At 36.5% G+C, this 25404-nt stretch overlaps 1 protein-coding gene across 1 annotated transcript in view; it reads right to left on the bottom strand.

Moving 5' to 3' along the window:
• The window catches only part of LIFR (LIF receptor subunit alpha), a 74300-nt gene that overhangs the window by 26273 nt on the left and 22623 nt on the right, over window positions 1-25404 (bottom strand). Inside the window, exons 3-10 of the mRNA XM_087443214.1 lie at window positions 23752-23866; window positions 20921-21063; window positions 15445-15608; window positions 9996-10170; window positions 7912-8166; window positions 3713-3842; window positions 3089-3258; window positions 855-1000 (exon numbers count right to left, since the gene is read on the bottom strand). Coding sequence (XP_087299340.1) covers window positions 855-1000; window positions 3089-3258; window positions 3713-3842; window positions 7912-8166; window positions 9996-10170; window positions 15445-15608; window positions 20921-21063; window positions 23752-23866 — 1298 coding nt within the window. The remainder of the gene's footprint in view (window positions 1-854; window positions 1001-3088; window positions 3259-3712; window positions 3843-7911; window positions 8167-9995; window positions 10171-15444; window positions 15609-20920; window positions 21064-23751; window positions 23867-25404) is intronic.

Below are 25404 nucleotides of genomic sequence, written 5' to 3' on the forward strand. Positions count from 1 at the left end.
GGTAATGCAATAAACTTGAATTCAATTTAGCAATCTAAGATGACCCTGAGGATTAAATAAATTATTCAGATGATATCTGGAAGCTTCTTGGAGGCAGGCATTGTCTTGTGCATCTTTTTTTACATGGCACTTTGAACCTCTAGTATGGTGCTAAACATGCAGAATATTCAACAAATACTTATTTAAACTAAATAAAATTAAAATGAAAGGATTCTAAACAAATTTGAGGATTTGCATGCTTCAGAAAAGCCTCTGAACTCCCAATTACTAATTACAAAGGAGCTTTTCAGGTTACATTTTGTAGTGTGACTGATTTTCTAGAAATCATCAGTAAGTTTCCAAATGAATATTTAAGTACAATATCATTTATTTTGGACTTACCACAAATTACAAGATGGTACAGTATAAAAGTCAACCTAAGTATTTAAAATGTACTAGCAAGTCATGTTTTGACTTATAAAGACCAATTATAACTTGCTCCTACTGCTGCACTTGGCAGTTTTAAAAACCACATCTTTTCCCCAGTGCTGATTAGTCCATTAACTGATGCTAAAGGTTACAGCAGTAACTCCTCATTCATTCACAAATTTATTGAGCACCAGCTACGTGCCAGGTACTATACTAGACCTGGAAACATTCTGAGTAGTAAAAGTCAAACTCACGTTCTGTGATATCCAGTATTATAACTGTTTTCATCTAATGCTGTTATTACATTGATATAGAACGTTTTCGTTCTTAGTAAATCTCTATAATAATCTGAGAGCTTATGCATATCAATTACTTAATTCTTTTTGAAAACTAAGTATTTTATCTAAAATAACCTCAAAAGAAGTTTATAGAAGAATTCTACTCACCAATTCTTGTATTGAATTAGTTTTATTAATTTCAATTTGACATAAAAATTTAATCTTTGCAAAGTTGCCTGGTAAACGCCAGGAAAGTGCAACAGCTGTTGAATTAATATCCTTCACTTTGATTGAAGTAGGACTATGGGGACAAACTGTAAATATAATTTTTAAAGATTAATTACTTTAAAAGCTATTTTCTAATATGACAAATGAGAATCAAAGAAAATAAAAAACAAGAGAGTAATCATCAGTGCTGATCAACAATATTCTACCCAGTATCCGCGGAATACACAAACCTCACTTTTACTGCTGACATCATGCCAATATTTTTTTAAGAACCAACCATGCTCAAGGTTCCTCAACTGGTATTGGGAACACTAAAAAGTAGTCAGAGCATAGTCTCTACCTTTAAGGAACTCCTAATTTACATGAGGAATGATTAACAAAAAATAAATAAAATTAACAAAAGTATATATGCTAGGTTCTAAATGTGTGGTCAGATAACCACTTTAGGAATTTAGATGCAAGCATGGTAGCGAGAGTCTTTCAGTGAAGATGGAACTTAACATGACCTTTGAAGGAAGAATCAGACTAAAGTTGGCAAAACAGACGCAGAAAAGTATTTCAGGTTGCGGTCTTAGCAAGAACAAAGGTATATGGAAGCAAAGAGCACATGACATTGGTGATAGCGTATACACTAATTTGAGTGGTGGGAAAGAATCATGTGGAAAATAAGGTTGAAATGGCAGAGGGCAGACAAATACATTTAACCACTGCCATTCAAGGAGAAAATTTAGCATTCTGACCTTAGGAAAAATCAGGAAATAACAAAGATGATGGGAAGGAATAATTGATAAAAGTGACTTATATTTACAAACAAGGCAACAGGATCATCTACTAATCACTTGCCAGGCTGTATATAGGCATTTGATGTAAGCCCTTCCTCTCTGACCTGTGAGTCTCTAAGAGAAGGTCCCTATGCCACTGTTCTGTGTATGCACAGCCTGGCACGGAGCTAATACGCATGGAATGTCCACAGGAATGAATGCCAAGAAGACAGACCATATTTTATTTCTATTTTGAGCTATATATTAATACGGCTGGCAAATATTCAGAAATCAGAAATAAAAAGGAAAAAACTACTTATTGATAAATACAACACCCTGGATGGATCGCAAGGACACTATCCTTAGTAAAAAAACACCAACCTCCAAAGGTTATATATTGTATGATTTCCATTTATATAACATTCTCAAAATGACAAAACGAAAGAGATGAAGAGCAGATTAGGTGTTGCCTGGGGACAGGGGTCTGAGCGTGTATGTGGGGGTCGGGGGGTTGCTAAAGGGGCAGCATGAGGAAGTTCCTTTGTGGCGATAGAACAGTTCTGTATCTTGATGTGTTGCTGGTTCCATGAATCTCTACATGGATCCAGTTGCACAGAACTACACACACCACTGAATGCTTGTAAAAACTGGGGAAAACTGAGCAAGGTCAGTCTTCCAGTTCAGGAGCCTGCTTCACAGTACTGTACCAGTGTCAACTGCCTCGTTTGGATATTGTACTACAGTTACACAGATATTACCATGGGGGAAAGTTGGGTGAAGGGATCACAGGGCTCCAATTTATTATTTTTGTAGCTACCTGTGAGTCTATAATTATTTCAAAATAAAAAGTCTTCAAAAATTGGGCAAGAAATTCTTCAGAATCTGGGGCTGACCCCAGTGGCCTAGTGGTTAAGTTCGGCATGCTCTGCTTCGGTGGCCCAGGTTTGGTTCCCGGGTGCAGCCCCACACCACTCGTCAGTGGCCATGCTGTGGCGGCAACCCACATACAAAATAGAGGAAGACCGACATAGATGTTAGCTCAGGGCCAATCGTCCTCAGCAAAAAAAGAGGAAGATTGGTAACAGATGTTAGCTCAGGGTGAATCTTTCTCAGCAAAAATAAAAAAATAAAAATATAAAAAAAATTTTCAGAAATCAAAAGCTATTAGATAAAGCCTCTTACAGTTTCTGTGTAAATGAATAATTCAAAATTTTATTTGAATTCAATAAAATGGTGACACTTGAAATTATACTATTTAAAGCTTTTAAAATAAAACTTACAGAATTAATATTAAGTAACTATAAAGAAACTAATCAGTAAAAAGTTATCCATAGAAGCACTTTTCATTCATCTCAAGATATTTCACCACTTCTGAAGTGACTTTTTAAGATACTGGTTTATGTAGCAGCTTACCTTTTTCAGTTATGTTAACTAAAATCACTGATTCTGATCGACCCAGAGGATTGTGAGCATTCAAAGTAAAATTATACATTTCTTGATTTGGAAGCATTTGAAAGAGTAACTGATGGCTTTCATTTGTGAGTGCTTCAGTTCTTTTAAATCTAACATTTTTTCCTGAAAAACTGAATTAACAGAGCAATAAGGAATATTAAAATATTTTCAAAATGGCAAGAGATAAACAGTACATGAAAAAATGGATGGGTAAGTTTCTAATAATTAATATTTTTCAAAAGTTTACAAGTCTAATTATAGACGTACTACATATTCAGGGAAGAAAATGTATATGACACAGAAAACAGAAGAAAATAATCAGCCATAAGCCCACTTCCCAGAGATAGTCTCTGTTCATATTTGAGGGTTGGTTCTTCCTTCTAGGCTTTTTAAAAAAGGAGACAAATTGAGTCTGCATGTATTTCAAACTGCAGTATTTATAGTATATCCAATTTTATACAGTATATTTGGTTTTATATCTTGCTCATAATACCAATAAGATGGAGCGTTTCCCTACGTCACTTAACATCTTTCCAAAGTACTCCTTGCTGTTTAAGTTTGACATCTTTTCCTGGTGACCTTTACCTTTCAAATAAAGTATAACTTGTAACACGTGGGCCCACCAACGCTGTTGGTCTTCCTGGATTCCACGTACATACAATCTCTTTTAAATCATATGTCTCACAATTCAGTTTTTGAGGAGTATCAGGTGGATCTAACAGGAAAACGAAAAAAAATGTAGTTACTTATTGTTACATATATCTTCCCGGAAATACACTATGTTTCATAAATGTTAATTAATTATATTTTGTACAATTTCCTTAAAAAATGAAATAATTTAATGTTTACATTTTACTTTTTGAACAATGCAGGAATTGCCATTCTTTGTACAGCATGTTTTTTCAGAGTTCATTTTACATTAGAAATAATGGATTAAAATATACTGAAGAGTGACTACTAGCACATCCGGAAACTCCCCAATAGAAACCTGAAGACACCAACTATCATTTTTCTCCCCTTAAATCCTATTTGAGTCTACCAAATCTCTCAAAGGAAGCTGTGTCCAACAAGTCAGAAAAATCTACAGGTTAAAAGTATTATTATCTATTTTGGAAAAATTAAAAATAGAAATATCATATGACCCAGCTATCCCACTACTGGGTATTTATCCAAAGAACTTGAAATCAACAATTCAAAGAGACTTATGCACCCCTATGTTCGTGGCAGCATTATTCACAACAGCCAAGACATGGAAGCAATCCAAGTGCCCATCAACTGATGAATGGATAAAGAAGATGTGGTATATATCTACAATGGAATACTACTCAGCCATTAATAAAGACAAAATCATCCTATTTGCAACAACGTGGATGGATCTTGAGGGTATTATGTTAAGTGAAATAAGCCAGACAGAGAAAGACAAACACCATAGGATTTCATTCATATGTGGAAGATAAACAATACATGGACAAAGAGAACAGATTAGTAGTTACCAGAGAAGGGTGTTGGGGAGTGAGCATAAAGGGTAAAGGGGCACATATACATGGTGACTGACAAATAACAATGTACAACTCAAATTTCACAATGTTATAAACTATTATGACCTCAATAAAATTTAAAAAAGGAAAAAATAACACAAACACACACAAGTATTATTATCTATCATCTACATATCATGATTTGAAAAGAAGTACCATATCATATTAAAAGTCAACATAAGTCATGTTACAAGTTTTAGAGTTCTTAAATAAGTTACAAGGACTATTATTTACAAAGTAACTCTTGGTAAAATTCTGCATCTCCCTATATTCAAACTGACTGCTGCTCTTTTGTTGTTTTGTTCTCTATTGAAATTACTCTTTCTGGCTTCATAGGGGCAGGACTAGAAAAAAAAAGTTTGTTTTTGTGTATGTCTGAGACCTTTAAAGTGATAAGGGAAAATCCTGCAGTCTGACACTGATTACAGATTTCTGTAATCACGTTTAACCAAGCATATATAGAAACTGATATTTCCTACTGCCATATTTATCCCAACTATCTCTCTCTAAAAGTAAGTGTTTTTTAACCAATTATCTACTTGAAAATTTCTGTAAAATAATTTTATTTTTAAAAAACTGAATTTTAAAAACAGTTCTTATTTTATTAACCAAACTTAGAAAATTTCATATACCTTCCCCAGAGATAAGAATAAGGTCCTTCAATGATATTTTAGGTAATATTAAGAGGAGTAATCAGTATTTATATGGAAGTCTAACAATTAGATAATGAAACTACCATTGATATATTTGTTTTGAAAATTATTTTAAATATAAGGGCAAACTTTCAATCACTTTATTAAAATGACATACCAAAATTTTTCGTATATTTAAAATGCTGATTATTTTAGTATCTAGCAGATACATTAAGTTGAAATACTCAAAATCCAAATAACATGAGCAAACTATAAAGAAGCAGAAGCAAAGACAGAAGGAGAAAAACCACGAAGGGGCACTATCTGAAAGGTAATGTACTGATTTTCTTTTCAAAGAAATTAACTTACAAAGAATCAACTGAAGCTAGACAAATCTAGGTATAAATCAATTGTATTTCGATATACCAGCAAATAGAAAATGCAACTTAAAAAACAAAGCCATTTTATGAAAATATTTTCAAATTAGAAAGTATAAAATTTGACATGTGATATAAATATTTACATGCTCTAATCCTACATCACAGTATATATTTTAAAATATCTTAAGTACAATGAAAGATTAACGTTCAGGTCAATATTTAATGCTTGAAGTGGCATTATCCATGAAAATTATTCATTTGAGTGATTACTGAACAAATAATGTTTATAAAGATCTATTTTGATTATGACTAAATTAGCTCATGCATGAACACTAAGTATTGGTAAATAACTATTCTTCTGTCTGCTAGATAATAAATTTATTGGCAATAACCATAATAAACCGGAGAGAAAAAAAAAGAAGCCATTTTTATCAGTGCCATACACCAAATACACAGGAGTAAATTTACTAGAAGATATATACAAGACCTCATATCACTAAGATAAATCAAAGACAACCTAACTAAATGGAGGATATACTATGTCCATGGTTTGGATGACTCAGTATCGTAAAGAATGAAAATTCTCCTAAATTGATAGGTTTAATATAATCAAAATCCAGGCAGGTTTTGATTGTGTATGTGTGTGTATAGGAGGAAACTACAAGCTGATTCTAAAACTCTTTTCAGTCTTTTCAATAAATGGTGGGTTAACAGGCTATCCATAAGGGAAAGAAAATAAATGAATCTTGATCCCTAACTCACACCATAAACTGCCCTTGTTATAAGTTTCTAAAGAGCTCCCTCTGAAGGGAAATTCTACTGCTGCTCCTAGTTGACAAATACTGAACAATATTTAAACCTCCAAATGTTATAAATGAAGGTGAAATTATGAATTAAATAGATTTGTTCTAGTACTATGATAAAAGATTAGAACACTGTTGGAAACAATAACAACTGTGAATATTCTCATCTTTTAAGTTTTAATTTTTTTCTTTCATACTTTTAAAGTGGCTATCTCACTTTTTGGTATGCCGTATCAGGGCGCTTTCACTGCACATACCACTGGTTCTCAACTCAGACTCCATGATCATTTGTGAGGAATGTTCCAAGTCATTTCCTAAAATTCCATTAGGAAAGAAAACAATTTTCTAAAATTTAAATGTCAACATAACCTCACTCTCACTTGAATTCCAAAATGTATTACAGGGAAGGCAAAAAGAGAGTACAGTTATAGCCGTCAAGCTGAGAAGTGCACCTAATCCTGGTTATTCTCTTGGGGCTATCTATATCAGCAAATGAATGTAATTTATAAGTTTCTATGTACGGAAAAAAGGGACTGAGAGCGGCTGATCTACAGCACAGCTGAGAATCATAAGAAAGCACAGGAAAAATCACTAAGCAATCAAAAGAAAATCACAAAACCCACTCACTACATCTCACACACTTTATCCTTGAGACCCTGAGACCAAACGCAGAGCCTTTTGATTCAGAACGTGAGGAGGAAGGGAAGCATGGCTGGAGGCAAGGCCACCAGCACCACAGGACAGTTGCCAGAAAGGGGACAGAAAAAGCTGAAATCCAAGATTGTGGACATTCAACACAAGGTAGGGCAGTCCCCCACAACAACTTCTGGAAATGTCATGGGACTTTAGACTGCAGGTGTGAACATGTTAATAAAGATGTCCCTGCATTACAGAGCATTCATCACACAGAGAACACAGTAAGAAGGACGTCTTCTTACCTACATGCTCCACCTACCCTCTTCTCCTCAAATATATTATTTTAAAAGTTGGAGAAGCATATATTATGTTATTGAAAGATTTTGTGTAAAATCATTAGCATTTCTTTAATTCAGGTACTTATGTTAAAAAGGTATGCTTTAATTAGGTGGGAAATTAATTTATCTGAAATAATTCCTGAACAATGTAGGTTTAAGAAATATTATATACTAACTACTCTTGACTCAACAAAGCTGTTAAATAAGAATTTAAAAATTAGCAGCTGGATGTTTCAAATCTTATTACAAAACCTATAAGTTATACAGATGCAGGTATATAGAAAACAAGCTTAGAATTCATCTTAAAACAAGCAAAAATTCTGGTACCTTCATATATCATTTATATTAAAGAATAAAAAAATAAGAGATAGATTCACCCCCCCCAGCAAAAGCATTAAGGCTTTCAAAGAGGATCAAAACAGATTAATAAGAACTCTTCTTAGTATTATATACTTACATCCTGCAAAAATAACTGTTCCATATATGTTATCTTCCGTTGTGAAAACCACATTTGTTCCACTATTTGCAGAAACAGAAATATTTTGGATCTTGATTGCAACATTCTTCCCATCAAGATGGATAAGGGGACACTTTGTTAGGCCAATCTGTGCTGATAAAACTTTATCTCGAGTCACACAACAAACTATTATATCTGAGCCTACAAGTATCACTTTGTCTTGAGGAAAAACCTTAGTCTGAGAATCAAGAGACCCTAGAAAGAGCAAAAAGAATTATAAATAACCCAGAAGTCTTTTACCATAAAACAGCCCAGTGTATACCAAACATACCGTTATGTGCTTCGTGATAATGGTGGCCCAAAGATAAGGTATGCCCCCCAGGTTTCAAAGGAGCAAGACATATAAAAGAAATAAAAGTGGGTGTGGTTTTATTTACTTATGATGGAGTGATGGCGGGGGGAGTGGAGGGGATGGTAGGTCAATGTCTAAGGTCACAGGTTAATGTCTAAGAAGTCTAAAGGTTCAAATTAAATGGGTTTATATCCACATGTGAAAAATCCACACCAAGAAAAAGTGGACTCATTAAATAATTCCATTCTTTTGAAATGATTCTATGTATTTAGAGCAGCCTTCTTACTTTCCATCAGCTTAAATATATATTTAAGTACTCCACATCCTTAAAAGCACTTTTTCTTTAAACCCAACTCTCTGCAGGTAAAGCCATACCCTTTTTTTTTTGTCCTAAATAGCCAATCTTTTTAATTACCTCTAGTCTCCTTTCACCTATTTAATCTACTGCAATCTGGCTTCTACCCCGACCGTTCTACTAGAGTGGCTCGCTGGCCCAACTGCTCAATCCAATGGCCACTTCTCAGGAGTCTTTCCCTTTGACTTCCACAGCATCTGGTACGTTGCCTAAAGTCTTCCTTCTCAAAACTCCCTTCCCTTGGGTTCCAGAACATTGTTCTCTCCTGGGCTACTCTTAACCTTCTGGCTGCTGTTTCCTTTGCTGGCGTCTTTTTCTTCCACGCTATCCTCAGACATACAAGTTTCTAGGGGATATGTCTCTGGTCCCCATTCCCCTTTCCCTGAGTTATGTTAACCTCCACATCACATCACATATACACTGACGATTCTCAAACACGTATCTCCAGCTCCAACTAATCACCTGGGTGCCAAACTTGTATTTCTGACTGCCTATGACACACTGCCACCCAGACGCTTCATAAGCACCTCAAGTTCAACACATTAAGAATGAAATTTATCCTTCCCACCTAATTTGTTCAGCTATTTTCTGTCTCAGTGAACCACACCACCAGCTACCCAGCTGCACAAACTAACAGTCATCTTTGGCTCTATTTCTCCCTGACCAAATGCACAGTCACTAATTCTAATTCTGTCTCTCTAGTGTTTTCACACCTTTTCCCCCTTTTCATCTCTAGACCCAAGGGTCCTGGTTTACACCTTCATTGTCTTCTGCTGAACTGTACCCAGATTCTCCTTACGTACCTTCTTCCAGTTCTTCCTCCCTCTGGTCTGCTTCCCCATGCTGTCACTAGAATGGACCATCTACAATGATTATCAGCCTTTTCAAGGACGTCATTTTATTGTCAACAGTTTCCCAGGCCCTCTCTCACACTGCCAACATTCTACCTGCATATGAGTTGTATTCACTGTACAGATGATTTCTGGTATACTTGCAGATTACCATGTTCTCTGCAATAACTCAGCAGCTCACAGGAGTCTGCTCTGTGGGTGAGAAATTGGGAGCCATTTTTTTTTTTTTTAAATATAGACTTACCACCTGCATATAATTTTCAAATGTTCTTCAGTGCCTACCACGGTGGTTTTCAAACCTGGATGTTTATCCAATCACTCAGAAAGTTCTTTAAAAATACAGATTCCTGAAGCCTATCTTAGACTTTTGAATCAAAATGTTCTGGGATGGGGGACTTAGAAGACCCCCAGGTGACCCTCATGCAGCCAAATGGGCTTCAGAGAACTGAAAGCTTAAACTAAAGCTTACCCTTAAGCAAGATTAATCTAATTCATTTGAAACAAAAAGTCTTTAATATAAGCTTACAAGAAACATTCTTCAGCAGGCTCCAGTCACTCCACTCTTTGCGACCTGAGAAATGAGGATCATCAATGTAGCATCTAATTCCCACAGAATGAGTGGCACACTCCAAGGGCATGTCCGAGGTCCAACTCCAGTGATGAACTGTATCTTTACCATTCAGAGTTGTGTTGTGGGTCACCTAAAAAAATGAACACAAACACAAAATTATATTTCCAAGTGGTGATATGTTCTGCTTTCCTTTAGGATTAAAAAACACAATAGACTGTATACAATCACCAGTTAAGTAAGTTAAAGGTTTGTCCTTTTATAAAACTGTCTCCGTTTTCTATAAGGCATAAGGCATTACTATAAGGAGAGGTATAGCAACAATAATCATGGATTCATTTATGTTTACTTCTTCTTTAGGCCCTACTGCATTATTACACAAGATGTGGATATCCCAAAACATTCAATACAGTTCACGAGAAAATATACAATATCTAAAATGATCTCCATTTTTCATGGAGAAAAAATAATTAATGGGTTTGTACCTTCAAAAATTAAAGTCAAAGAGAGGAGCAGCATTTCAACAAAATAAATTATTATTTTAGACTGGATTTGTTTTTTATATAAGCATTATATATTTAAAATTTTATTTTTTAAATATGAAACTTATAATAATATAAAATATTAATCTACATTGTGAAAAATGGGTAAGATTTCAATCATATACTGAGGATGTACTAAAAGAGACCTTGGGACTTCCAGTTAAAGAAAATAGATTAAATAAATGTATTTCCTTCTCTCTTACCGACTGAAATCCCACTAAAACAAGAGTACACAGAATTTTTCTTTAAGGTACAGATGCACTAGGGCAAAAAATAGAAGAACCAACACCAATAAAATTTTGGACAATGGAAAGCAGATGGACAATAGTAACTGACTCAGAAGACCTGAGAAAGCTGAATCTTAAGCCTCCAATGGGAAAGCCAGAAATAACCTGATTTCTATCACAGGCATGCCAAAGGGCTAAGAAAGTGGCTACACCAGGTTCCCCTGGAAATGCACAGTGAAGGTGAGGTGCAAAACAGGAAGGCTGATTGAAAGTTATTTGAAGATATGTAAGACACCCAGATCCCCTCCCATATTCTATGCTACCAAAGGACTACCCCTCAGCTTGGCAGGAGAATAGAGATTTATGCTCTGGAAAAGTAAAACAGAATACCTCTGGATTGAAGAACTTTAGGAAGAGTTGAGAATGGGGAAAACTGTCCCAAAAACAGGGGGATTGCTAACCTATGCATTCTGAAGGCTAGGACACTCCTGCCTTCTTTCTCTACTCAGCTCCCAGGATACTGAGGGCCCAGTTCAAACTCACCAGGTAAGAGTCTAAACAAACTTTTATGGGGCATTTCACAGGTCAAAATAAAAACCTAAAATAATAATATTAAGATTTTGCCAACCAGATAGCCCATCCTAATCACCTGTAATGAAGCCACAGTCAACAAATCCCATCCAGGCAAACAGAAATTCCAGTTAGATTTTTTTTTATTTTTTAAGAGCCACTCACTTAAATATGAGCAGTAACCAGATGACCAGAAAGTGGAGAAAAAGTTCTATTATGAAAGTCAAAGATCAAAATAAAGAAAAAAGCAGCTTGAAGAAACAGACTGCAGAAAAAAGATTTTTTTAATCTCTGATATCTTCAGAGATAAGAAGAGATATCGTATCCATGAAATAACAAGGATATATTAAAAACAAAAGACAGATAGAATAAAAAAGGGATGTCTTCTAAATTAAAAAATATATTAATAGAAATTTAATAGCAGGACTGCAAGATAAAATTTAGGAAAAATTGCTCAGAAAATAGAGCAAAATACAGATGAAAAGTAGGAATGATAAGACAATCAGAGGACCAGTCTAGAAGGTGCAATTTCTAAAAAACAGAAGTTCTGAGAAAAAAAGGAGAAAATAGAGATAAGGAAATCAAAGACATAAAATAAGAAAATTTCCTAACCTGACAGACAGGTGTTTTCAGACTGAAAGAGATCCAATGTGTGTCCAGCACAACAGATGAAGATAGATCCACAATAAGAAACAAACGGGACAATGTATTCAAAATCTTGAGAAAATTTCCCAACCTAGGATTCTATACCCAGCTAAACTAGCATCATGAGTAAGTGCAGAATAAAGGCATTTTCAGAAATGTTGTCTCTCAATGTATTCATCAAGTAGCATTTACATTCCTCTCAGAAGTGTATGCAAGTTCCAATTGTTCTACATCTTCTCAACATTTGGAACTGATAGTCTTTTAAATTTTGTTGGCAACTAATTTAAAAGAAAAAAATCTACAAGCTACCATTGTAAATAACAGAGTATCTACAATATATAGCAAATAACTATTAGAATCTATACTTCCACCAAAATGAGGAAATAGAGGAAGACAGGGAATTCAGGAAAAAGAGGATTCATCGCAAGAAAAAGGTAAAAGGAATCCCCTAGGTGATGATGGAGACCACTTGGACCACAGCTTCCTAATAAATGTGCCAAAAGACACTTAGGTTTGTCTTGAATGGGTTATGGATATACCTAAGTTAATATTAATCTCTTCAAACCTAGCACTGGCTGGTGGGAATTGAGGCTGCTGGAGCTCTTGTGACACCTCTGGTCACAAGAATCCTCAGCTATTTACCACACTCCGTGCTACATGAATATTATCAGGACCTATGTCAGCCCTTACATGAAAAGGGTTGGGAAGCAAGTCAGAAGACTCTCAGAGAGATTTATTCACAAAGATAAAAGTGATAAAATACTAGTATGTTTGAACACTTTTGAGAGGAGATTCATACAACCTGGACAGAATTTAGGATTGAATTAATGAAGCAGACAAGTAAAACTAAAAATACAAGACAATACAAGAAGTCATACCAAAAAAAGGACAAGTAGAAATAGTAAACACTACTTGGTTCAGTTTTGGATAGTGTTTACATAATCATAATACCAACAATGAACACTGGTCTACCAAAAATTATAACAGAACAGTACTGGAAAAAGATAGGAAATATAAGAGAGAGAGAGAGAGGGAGAGCACACAAGCACGCCAGTGTCTGTGCCTGGGCGGGGAGTTAAGAGGGAACTAAATTCTCATTTTCCATTGTGGGAAGTTAACAGAATATCACTCAAAACTGAAAAAAAAAAAATTTTTTTTTAAAGCAAGATAAGCATGCTATTCGGAAAAGTGGAGATAAATAATAAAAGAGTCGGCTAAAAGAACTGAAATTGGTTGTTGACAGGAAGAGAAAATGGGGGGGTGCCACATAAGCCCCAGGCATCATTCACACCCTGGGCTGCGCCGTGCACAGCTTCCACGGCTATATGCCAGGCTGTGGGCGCAGAAATCGTCAAGTTATAAATGAAACACTGGAAATGAAACTTATAAATTAAACACTAACGTATTCTTGATCTTTAAAATATTACAAGATAATAGCATTGTAACCTGTCACAAAATGACTGATTATAAGCAATTCTGCTTTAAATACTGATATTAACAACATATAATTATAATAAATGTCGCATTTTACTATAGACCTGGATCATTTACCCTCTTATATTTCACTTTTTAAAATTAATTTGTTCTATTTTTTTTTGCCTCTTGCTGTATTTCCCCATCCAAAGATTTTTTCTTCACAGATCATATTCCCAAAAGAAGGGAACTACTACCCTGCCATTGCTGTCTTGTGGCAATGAGTTCTATGACCTTAGAATAATATTTCCATTCATTTATGTTTGATTTCACTCATACTTCAAAGAGTATCCCTCTTATTCTAGCATCCCTAAGTTAGTTTACAAAAAAAAATCTAGCACCCAAAGGAAGTAATGACAACTAATGTTGTTTAGCAGCTTTATAAATATCATATCATTTACTAGAGCAAATATTAGCACCCCTTTATAAATGAGAAAAAGGAGGTTTTAAGAAATCACCGTAAGCCAGTAAGTAGTAACCCAGAATACAAAAGGTTAGGCCACAATAAAAAGCTTAAAATACAATTTTAAATAAGTGATAGTTTTAAGACAACAATAGTAGAGCTAAATCAAAGCCAGCTGCAAATGAGATTGTCAGTCAAGAACTATTACTAAAATTCAAGAAAAGAGAGAGCATTTTAGGCTGAGGTAATTAGGATGGGCTTTAAAATATGGGGTAGGATTTGACCTGGGTCTGGAAAAGTGTGTTCAATTTGGATAGGTGAAAAGCGGGACATCTTAGATGAAGATGAATATACTTATTACATAACATAAATTGATAAATTGTAGTGATTAAGAAAGAGTACAGACTCTGGAACCAAACTCCCTAGGTTCGAGTCTTCGCTCCACCACTTCATGTCTTCCTATGACTCTGTATCTTCATCTGTAAAATGGGGATGATATTAACAGTGCCTCACTCATGAGCCAGTTGTGAAGATACAAGGAATTAACACACATAGAGCTTTCACAACAGTGTCAGGAAGGCCGGAAGCCTAGATCATGCTAACTACAATTGTGCCTGCTATTATTTTAGGAATGTAATACATAGGCTGTCAAAAAGGAAAAACAGGACAGTAACTATGAAATATAGAATCCTATTTATTATTATTATTGTCTTATCTATGTACTTAGGCAAATAAATTGTAAAATCATGAGATGGTCTTCTAATTCTTAAATCTGTGACTAAGCATAGCTAAAATCCATTAAGGAGGAAAAGAGTAAAAGGATAAAAGCGAGAATGACCACATACCAGCTTTTAAAACTTTTCACTACTATTTCTCACTATCCCTTAGACTAAGGGCAAACTAAAGACAGATCATAAAGAAACCATGCATAAACACGATTAAAAGAGGAAGAAAGAAAAATTAATTTTAAATTTAAATTTAATTAAAATGAAAAATTAATTTAAAAGTTAAATTTTAATTTGAAATTTAAACTAATTAAAAGTTTAAAATTTTGAAGAATTTAGTACTAATAAACATAAGAAGATTATTTCAGATTCAGATAGATTTAAACTTACAGATCTATACAAAATTTCTCAATAATTACTATGGCTAAATACATTTCAAAACATTTATTTTTATGTTTATAATATTAGACAAAGATAAAAATAGACTAAATTATATGTCTACTTTTATTTCATTTATGTAAAAACATGTATATAAAAAAGGCTAGATTGGAATACACAAAGATGAAATTTACTGTGTTCAAGCAGTAGAATCATGGATTATTCTTCCCTTAACTTCCTAAACTTCCTATAATGGTTACACATTATTTTAATAATTAAGTGATTTTTGAGTCATAGTGTAGAGTTTTTAATGAACCCTGAAAGGACATCTGATCTACTTCCTTAATAATCTAAAGGTTCACTGATACCACCTTAAAATTCTTTAAAAAATTATTCAGTTTCTTTAATGTCACAAGAAAAAAATCTATTTTTGTTCAAACTTACTAATTTTACGATTTCCATATTCTTTTTACGTAGAATTTTAATTTCCCAGATGACATTTGAGTGACGTGGAAAAACAGAACCCCTGTCATTCCACTTTAGGTGTAATGTAGAAGTTGGGAAATCAGCAGACAAATTCAAGATCTCCGGAGTGTCTGGAATTAAGGCTTAAAAAAAGGAAACAAAAGATAAAACTTAGTAAAATAAGTAATGATTTTTCAAATTGTAATTCCATTAATCAACTAATTTTAAATTCTATTCCTTCCTGATCAAAAAATAATCAAGAATGAAAAGCAAACTGTGGAACCTATTCTGAAAAGAGAATAAATATATGTATTTATTTGTACAAGCAGCTCTCAATGATTCATCAGCCACAGTTAAGAAAATTATTTATCAGCTGGCTGTTTCAAATCCATAATGTCTTCTAATACCAACAGCAACTAGGTTCCCACAATACTCTAGTGTCATTCGATCTGGAAGCTTTAAGTAGGCAACATCAGAGAGAAAGAAAAGAGCTTCCCTTGTATGGCTGTAGGTCGGGCCTAAGAAAACAAGGGAATATGGCAAGTTTGCCTTAGTAAAGCTTTCCATCTGTTTTCTCTGCATCCTTCCCACTCATCTCCCAGTGGCAGAGCCCCCCACCCTGGGGGAAGTCACCCACTTCACGATGCAATGAGCTATTACTGGTACAGGTAGCAGTAAATAGCAAGACCGTAGTAATGACCAAGTCATTGAGTAAGGAAGCCAACAGGGTACTGTGCAGATCTAAGGACTTAGCAGGATTAAGAAGTCCTTCAGAAAGGCTAGTTTAGCAGTGGAGTGCAACATGGTCTGCAGGGGATGGAGCAAGAGAGTAGGTGATTAAGTAGGAGACCACTGGAGAAAGCCTGGCTAGAGTGATAAGGATATGGATCATAGTGCCACATACGGAAAAGAAAGGACAAAATCTGACGGGCATTTCGAAGAAAATACTGGATCAAAGAAATGAAGGATTAGTACAACGAGAAAGGGAAACATCTAAGATTTCCTCAAGTTTCTAGCCCAGAGAGCAGCAAGAAAAGCAAAAGGAATCAGGGACCATTATGAAGAGACTTGGGAGACTGGCTGTGGATGACAAAGTGTCAGGGGAAGAGGAGATGGTCAATGGGGGGGTCTGCAGACAGTGAGTGAGAATGGTGACAAGTCAGAACCGTGGATACAGACTCAAGAAGAACTCACTGAGTGTAGCTGAAGAAATGAACATGAACGCACAGATATAAAACAGCTGAAGCTTGTTTGAGAGCCACCAATAGGCAGTCACACCTTCAGGGAAACAGAGACCAGCAAGAATCCTGAGAGGGAATAATATAGAAGCAGAAGGAAACCAGAGAAAATTCAGGATCGCTGAGACCAAAAGAAACAGGCTGTCCTCTTGGCCAAAGGAGACAGAGCTCATAGAGGAAGGCTGAGAAAAGACCACTGACACTGGTGAGGTCACTGTCAATACTGGAGAAAGAAGTGTGAAAGGGCAGTGGGCTCTGAAGCTGTATTACAAAAGGCAAAGAGAAAAACTAGGCTCGAGGACACAGCATCTCACAGGGAGAAAGTGGGGAGTAGCCCAGAGAATAAAGTATGCTTCAAAATCTTCAAGTCTTCCTACCCGTAAGGGATGAGTAAATTATTGAAATTTTTTGGATCAGTGGAAAACACAAGGTATGAGCCTGTTCCATCTATGAAACACAGGCTTTCTGGTATGAGGGGCAGAGAAATCTGGGCCTCTTTTTCACGTGTTCTCTCCTCAAAGGACAGTAAGGTGAAGATAAGTTAAAAGAAATCCAGAGACACACGTTCTCAGGCCTCATCTCTATCCCGGTGCTTCCCCATGAAGCTCAAGGACGAAGTGAATAAAGTCATGGGAAGCACAAACTGCAGGGGTTTACAGAGATAGGGTAGCTGAATGTGCAAAATACCAAAAATAGCAGAGCCAACCAATATAAATTAGTCTTGGAACTTAAAAATAAGTTCTTAATAAATTTAACTAAAATTTGCTGACCACGGTGCTCTATACTGGATTTACGTACAATGTTTAGGGCTGTACCGGAAACAGAACATGTGGATTTAAAGCCTAAACGATAGAGCAAAGTCAACATTTACACAGCCATATAAGGACAGCGGAGGATGCTTTATAGGAGAAGTTTTAAGTGGGAAGCTGCTTTTAAAAAGAAGGAGCAAACGAGGAGAAGGAAGTTGACTTAGTGCCAGGAGAGGGAAAGTTCAAGGTGCCAGTGTGACCACACAAAGCAGAGGCTTCCAAGAGCGTGGTTCTCTCAAATGTTTCAAGATGTTGTGATGTAGTAACTTTAAAATTATGAAACATGGGAGTATTTTACTAAGGCAACACTTATCTATTAAAATGCCTCCCTCCCTGAAAAGTCCACATAATTTACATTTTATCTAAATAGCAGTGGGCTACTCTTCCAAACACGAGTCATAGCCAATATTTCAAGCTAAAGACAGTAATAGTCATAATTACAAATGAAAGGATTAAACACACACACATACTTTTTTCACTACTTCATAGTAACTTCTTCATAGTACACATGGGGAGTTCCCCTAAGTTCCCCTGGACTATCATCTGCATTTCCTTTCAGCTAAAATAGACACCGGAGGACAATGTTAGCTTGCTTTCTTCTAGAAAGCAGGAACTTTTCAGCTAGAAAGTTCAAAAGAAATTTAATGAGTCCTGTTTGTTTATTTTTTTAAAGCTAGTACATCTTTACCCATAACCTCCATTCTCCTTTTGCCTTAGAACATAGAAAATGGAGCTTCCCCAGCTCTTACAGGATCCACTTTATTTATTCTGTCTCAGACAGATCCAAATTTTCAGCTTATTTTAAGAAACTTAATAAGTCTTACAAAGACTTATTTTTGTGCTTGTCCTTGTTAATTAGAAGCTTTAGATATATATATATATATATATATATATATATATACGTATGTTAAATATCTTGTTTGCTTTATATGTCTACTTTTGAAAGCATCTTAAGATCTGGAGAAAACTTAATTTCTCACACTTTTATTTAACAGCAAATCGCCAAAGAACCCAGATCCTCTAATGCACAGCTGCACTATCATTTCACAGCTTCTCATGCACATAGTAGGTCTCAGAGATTTGACCTCCCTCTCTTACATTCATCTAATTTGCTTTTCAATTTTCTTATCGGTACTTTCTTAGTAGTAGAAATATCTTAGTATTCGGATATTGTTAATCTAATATTCTAATCACAATCAGGTCCATTATTATTAAAAATGCTATCAACAAATCACATGATATGTAAAAACAAGGAACGATTAATCTAATAAGTCACCTAGAGTCTGTCATGATCTGCCTTTCTCATTCTTTCTGCCTAACACTGTCATCTTCAAGTAGCTTCCCAGAAAGGACCTTCTCGATACCTACTGAGAAACCAGACAACATAAACCAGCTCCCTGACAGAGTACTGGGGAATTTTTTTAAAATCTGGAATAAAATTAAGTTATATTCGTCATACCTTACTATAAAATAATTCCAGATGGATGAAAGATTTAAATCAAGCATGATAACAAAATCAAAAACTCATAAAGAAAAATAGCAAGGGATTCTATTATATAAAAATGAAAACCTGTAGTGTGAAGAATACCACAAAGTTTACATTTTACACTTGGAAAAATATTTGTAGCAAATATGACAGAATTAACAACCATAGTATAGAGATGAGGTGAACTGATGAGGAAAAAGATTAATTTCAACAGAAGATTTACAAAGGATACAAATAGTTCAGAAAAGAGTAAAAATGAATGATAATTTTTTTTAAAACGTAACCACAGAAAAGCAAAAACAACAGTGCTAAAATCTGGGGGCCATCAGATTGAAACTGATTGAACTCTTAGCAAAACTAAGAGAGATGGACAATACCCAGTCCCGGCAAGGATGTGGAACAACAAGTACCCTCTAATATAATGTTTGTGGGAATGCAAAGAGATTCAAAACTGTTGGAGAACAACTGGCAATGGATATCAAAAGCCACAAAAAGGGGAATGTCTTTAATGCAGCATTCTCAATTCTAGGAATTTAGCCTAAGGAAATTATCACACAAGTTCAGAAACATCTATGTGCAAAAGATGTTCGTTAAAGCATTTGGTTATAATACCGAAAAACTGAAAATAAAAATCTCAATGTTAATAATCAATCACTTAAAGTAATTAGGGTACCTCCATTCAAATGCATACTAGGCAGTCTGTAAAAATAACACAGATTTATTTAGATAACAACATGAAAATCAATCTATGTCTTCTGTTAAGCAGGTTATAAAGTAATAGGAACCTTACTGTTTATATGCATATGCACAGAAAATACATTTAAGTGTTAACAGTATTTCTCAGTGGGTACTGGGATCATGGCTGACCTGTACAAAACAATGTCACACAGATCAAACAACAGAAAGAAAATAACAAACAAGGCTCTTCTCTCTTTATCTTGAAAGACAGCCATAAGTAGCACTTCACCCAGACAACACTTCAGCCAGAAAATGGGGCAGATTCTAATTCCTGGACAGCACGCTTTGTATTGTCCTTTCAAAATTGGTGCTATGTCAGACACAGACCACTCCAAACATGCATCCTATCCATAAAACTGGACAGATCACCAAGTTAATTATATTTTCTTTCTCTTGCTTCAAAGACAGTCATCCTTACAAGATTCATTATAACATCATTACGATACCATCTCATAATAGTTGTCAGGAGCCAACAAACCTGCTTACCCCACTACTAAAACAGTCAAGACTACTGGGGTTTTCAAGGTCTCACTGCATAGCAAAATTCCCATCTCTGTCAGCCTGGGTTTATTTCTGGCTTCAAATTCAGCATGTAGCAAATGCCCTAAGCATTCAGTCAACACGTTTATAGAAGACGCCTGCTCTGGGCAAGGCACTGGGCGAGGGGCTGGATGTAGAAGACAAAGGCCTGGCCCTCACAGAACCTATTTTCTTGTGGAGGAGACACACAGTAAGCACCTAATTACATAATAAATTACTGATGCAATTATGAGAAATGCCACAAGAGAGAAATACAGATTGCCTAAGGGAATGCTAAGAAAGGAACGGGGTCTCCTCTGGGAGGGGGTGGTCAAAGACTATTTCCTAGAGAAGGGACACCTGAGAAATTCTGAGAGGTGCAGAGGAATCAACGAAGCCCAGGGGCTGGGAACAAAGGATCCACCTGAGGGAAGGATCTTGAACTCTGTCACATCTATTTAGATCGCTAGAGAACAAGTTTGCTTCCTTCCTGATCTCAGCCATGCTCTACCAGCCACAGTAAGGTTGCTGGGTAAAAGAAAGCATTAATGTAACCGCTGAAATGCAACAGAATGTCAAATTTCTGCCAGTTATAAAGCACCACAATAGTAACAAAGGCGCTGTTCCAAGTTACTTTCAAATCAATTTTCTTTTCAAATACTTACAAACGTTTTTTTCACTGAGCATGAATTTACTTATAGAACTTCCAAAATCACGTAGAGGGTTTATCACTATTTCATGATCACCAGGTGAAAGAGCTGGGATTTTAGTATTTGTTTTCTCCGATGGATAACAAGAAGAATAGGATCTGCAATATAAGAAATTAATTTTTAATTAGCAGATAAAATTAATAGTACAATTTTCATAAAAACTTCATTAACACAAAATGCACTGGAAAATACTTTATGCTTTTTTGTATACAAAAAAATGATAGGTTATACTGCGTTTTAAGACTTAAAAAAGAGAGGTTAACGGTAAACGCATCAACATGGTGGTATGAAAAATAACCAGATGGTACCAGAAAGTAAAGTGAGTAGCACAGATGATTCTTTCAGGAAACTTAGGATTTTAGCATGCCCTTCAAACTCCCACCCAACCTTCCCTCTGCCTCCCTTCCCTTACCTCCCCCTACACACACCCCGCCCCCTACGCAGCCCACACTTCTAGACCAGACCACCACAGGGCCCCACACTAAGAGAGTGCTCGACAGACACTGAGGACAGAAAGGAACCTGGCTACTCGCTGCCCCTCACACACCCTCAATCTGTCCGCTCCTCCGCCTCGGCTCATGGTTCACTGTGAACAAAACTTCCTTGTCTGCTCTGCTTTCAAAACGCTCTTAGACAACAGTGATTTTTAACTCTGTGATGCCATGGCCCTTCGTATCCCTATAGAGCATATTTACATTCTTTTTATTGTTATTCATGTACATTTCTAACTTCCCATGAAAATTTTAATTCAAGCAAAGGGACTTTCAGTGCCTCCCGCACCCCCGCCCCGCACAGGCCTCTTCACATCACTCACTCAGGACTGCGACTCACTCTCTCAACCTCACATGGTGAGGCTTCATTAGGTGCCAGCAACACAAAACTACCTGAATTCTCTAAGATTTTATTTATTTTATTTTTTCCCCCCAAAGCCCCAGTAGATAGGTGTATGTCATAGCTGCACATCCTTCTAGTTGCTGTATGTGGGACTCGGCCTCAGGATGGACGGAGAAGTGGTGCCTCGATGCGCACCCGGGATCTGAACCCGGGCCACCAGCATTGCAGCGTGCGCACTTAACCACCAAGCCACAGGGCCGGCCCTACCTGAATTCTCTAAATCGTGCTATTTCATATGATCACGCCGTTGTACCCAATATTCTTTCAGGCTGGACTGTCCTTCTGTCCTTCTGCTGAGAAAATCGAGTATTCCTACTCCACAAGCACACCTCTGACAGCCTCTCTGGACCCCCACACCCCTTAGTCAATGCTCCCTCAGCCCTTCACAGGTAATTCCGACAGCACTTAACCCACAGCTCTGTCATGATTTGTTTCTTGTGAACTCCTGGGGAGCCAGAAAAACATCCTCTCTGTGAGGCCTGTGTAGTCATTAGTGCTATTTACCAAATTTTTCAGCTTCTCCCCTCCTAGATTCGCAGTAGGACTGCACTTCCTTGCTCCTCTGCAGCAAGGCATGGCGATGTGACTTTATTAGCAGAGAAATGTGAGTGAAAGTCACATCCACCACTTCAGAAGGAAGTTCTAAAATAGCACAGGCTGCGCCCCCTCCTTCCCCTGTCATGATGTGCAGAGTGTGAGGGACTCCTAGGCCTGGGCTCTAAGGGAGACACGTGGGGCAGAATATAGAATACAGCAGGAAACAATCCTCTAGTTTCACAGCAGAAAATAAGATCTGAGGGTTGTTTCTGCAATACAACTGAGCTCATCCTGGCTGATAAACTATCACAATGCTTAGACTAATGCTCAATAAATGTGCACTGAATGGGAAAAAATCTGAGTGTATTTAAATACACATTTACATCAATTTACATGAGGACCACTCATCCGCACACTGGGGCTTGCAGCTGCTGTGCTGGAACTCCTCTGCAGTGCTAAGCTACTCAGAGCCCAGCTGGGATTAGGCAAAAGCAAGGAGAATGTTCTGGCTTGCATGTAGCCCAAAGGCCTCAACTCCAGGCTTCAGAGCTTCTAGCCCACTCCAAAATTACCTGAGAGGGAAAGGTGGTGTGACAGAAACTGCCACTTGCCTCCTAATGTCCATTTCCTGCTTTTCCTTAATAACATCAACCCAAGGTTTATCTGGGCATATTGCCATCCAGCTAGGAGAACATACTGCCCAGCCTCTTATGGAAATAGATTTAGCCCTTTGACTAAGTTCTGCCAATACTACGTAAGCAGAGGTGTTGTGTGGGACTTCTTAGAGGTCTCCTTAAAGAAAATCATCCTTCTTTTCCTTCCTGCTTTCTGGAATGCAGGCATGATAGACGCTCCTCAAGCATCATCTTGAACCATGAGATCACATGCTAAGACGGCAGAGGAGCATGATAAAGAGGAACCTGGGTCTCTCATGGCCATAAATAACCACGTCAGCCTTGAACTGCCTACTCCAGACCTTTCACACGCGAGTCAATGCCTGTCTCTGAAGCCACTATGACTGACATTTTCTGTAAGGCAGAGTCAAAACTTGAACCTAACTGATATAGCAGACATTGGCTTGGGATAGACCAGCAAAACTTCCCCATAGCAGATCAGAATCCAGAGCACAGCAGGGTTGTGTCCCATACTTACTATTCACATAATTAAAGAATCAAAGTTTTGGCCAGGAGGAGAGTTTGTTTTCATCTTGATTGATGTAAGACTCAGATTTTTTAGGAAAGAGAGCTAAGATTTAAAATTTCATTTAAAAATTTCCAGAATAATTATCTTTATATTCTAAAATTAAAGACAAAGAACCTTTAGGTTATAACTATAAATCAAAGTATTTCCATTACCCGTTTTCAATGCAAACTTCATAGAAAGTACCACGGCCGGCTCCAGAGGGTGCTTTCCAAGAACAGTCCCACACTTGTAAATTGTTAGTTATACACTTCAAATCACGAAGAGCCCCTGGAGAAGGAGAAACAAAACACACACACACACACAGACACACACACAGGGAACAGGCTTTATTATTTAACTGCACTATAAAAGGTCAACAGGTCAACTGTCTCCAGTCATAAGTACAAGCACATGTGTCTGCAGAGGACCATGTCCTCTGTGCAGAGATGAACCTGCAGTCACAGGAGGTGACTGGTTTTATATTTCTTTTTGTAGCTTTGGTTTAAAACGAAAGTGGGCCAGCCGCTAGACCATTGAGGGGTTAGGCCTCTCTCAAAAATTCCCCTTCCAGGCAACTGGGATAAGCAGAGGGAGTGACTATGTGGATTCAGTGATGAGATCAAGAGAGGGCCTGGGAGATTTTAATCTCCAATAGCCCCATTTCCAAAAAGAAAAAGGTGACTCTAAGTAAAACCATGTGTCTCTCGCGCCCACAAACACTTCTAAGCACTCCTAGCCACTGCTGCTTCCCCGCCTGTTCCCAGACTACCACTGACACAGAAAGCCCCCAGCCAGTCTTTAGATTTTTATGGAGCATATTACATTTAAATAGTAATGAACTCACACGAGTCTCTGAAAAATATGTATTTTGTGTAGGCCTAAACAACTGAAAAGTAATAGGTAATTCAGAAGATTACAATCCTAATAGTACTTATTCACATCTATAAAGAAACATTAGATTATGGAATACATAAGCATTCTACAATGAAAAACTGTCATTCTGAAAGGAAAATGAAAAGAAAGAAGGAGGGTACAAGAGGGAGGAGAAAAAGAAAGGAAGGAAGAGAGGGAGGGAGAGAATAAAGCTATTATAGTGTAACAAAGGTATTCTATCTCAGACTGTCTATATAAATGTCTATGAAAAAGTTTTTTAATTTTTTACATATGGCTGGCATGATATTCGCCATAGCAATAAATTATAAAGCTATTTATATAAGACAGAAAACAAAAACATTAGAAGCACTCACATTAGAACTCATCAGTAATCATAATAAAGTAATAGTGATCTTGGGGAAAAGAGAAGATCTGTTTAATTATGGAAATAATATAAAACTAAACTCAGGGGCAGAAGGATGATAATGTTCATTATAGAAATAAGCTAGGCAACAAACATTCTTAATATATTTAAATAAGATGAAAACAACATATTCTTAAAGAAAGATATTTAGATTTCATTTATGTGACATTCTGAAAGGCAAAACTATAGAGACAGAAAATAGATCAGTGTTGGCTGGAGGTGGGGATAGGAGGGGCTGACTACAGATGAGCATGGGGTATTTTCTGGGATGATGGGACTGTTCTGTCTCTTGATTGTGCTGGTGGTTACATGAATGAATGCATTTGTCAAAACTCACAGAACTTTATCCTAAAAGAGTGAATTTTACTGTATGTAAATTGTAGCTTAATTTTTTAAATGGGGTAAGAATATTTAGATCCATCTTTATGGGCCTTTTTAAGAGAACCAAATGTACACAGAAAAGAGATGACAAAGAAATGGATTTTAACTACGAAAAACCCGAAGAGTTCAATAAATACACGAGATTCCT

The sequence above is a fragment of the Ceratotherium simum genome, chromosome 18 (assembly GCF_057802395.1).
Source record: "Ceratotherium simum simum isolate JZ-2026a chromosome 18, ASM5780239v1, whole genome shotgun sequence".
NCBI classification, from domain to species: Eukaryota; Metazoa; Chordata; class Mammalia; order Perissodactyla; family Rhinocerotidae; genus Ceratotherium; species Ceratotherium simum.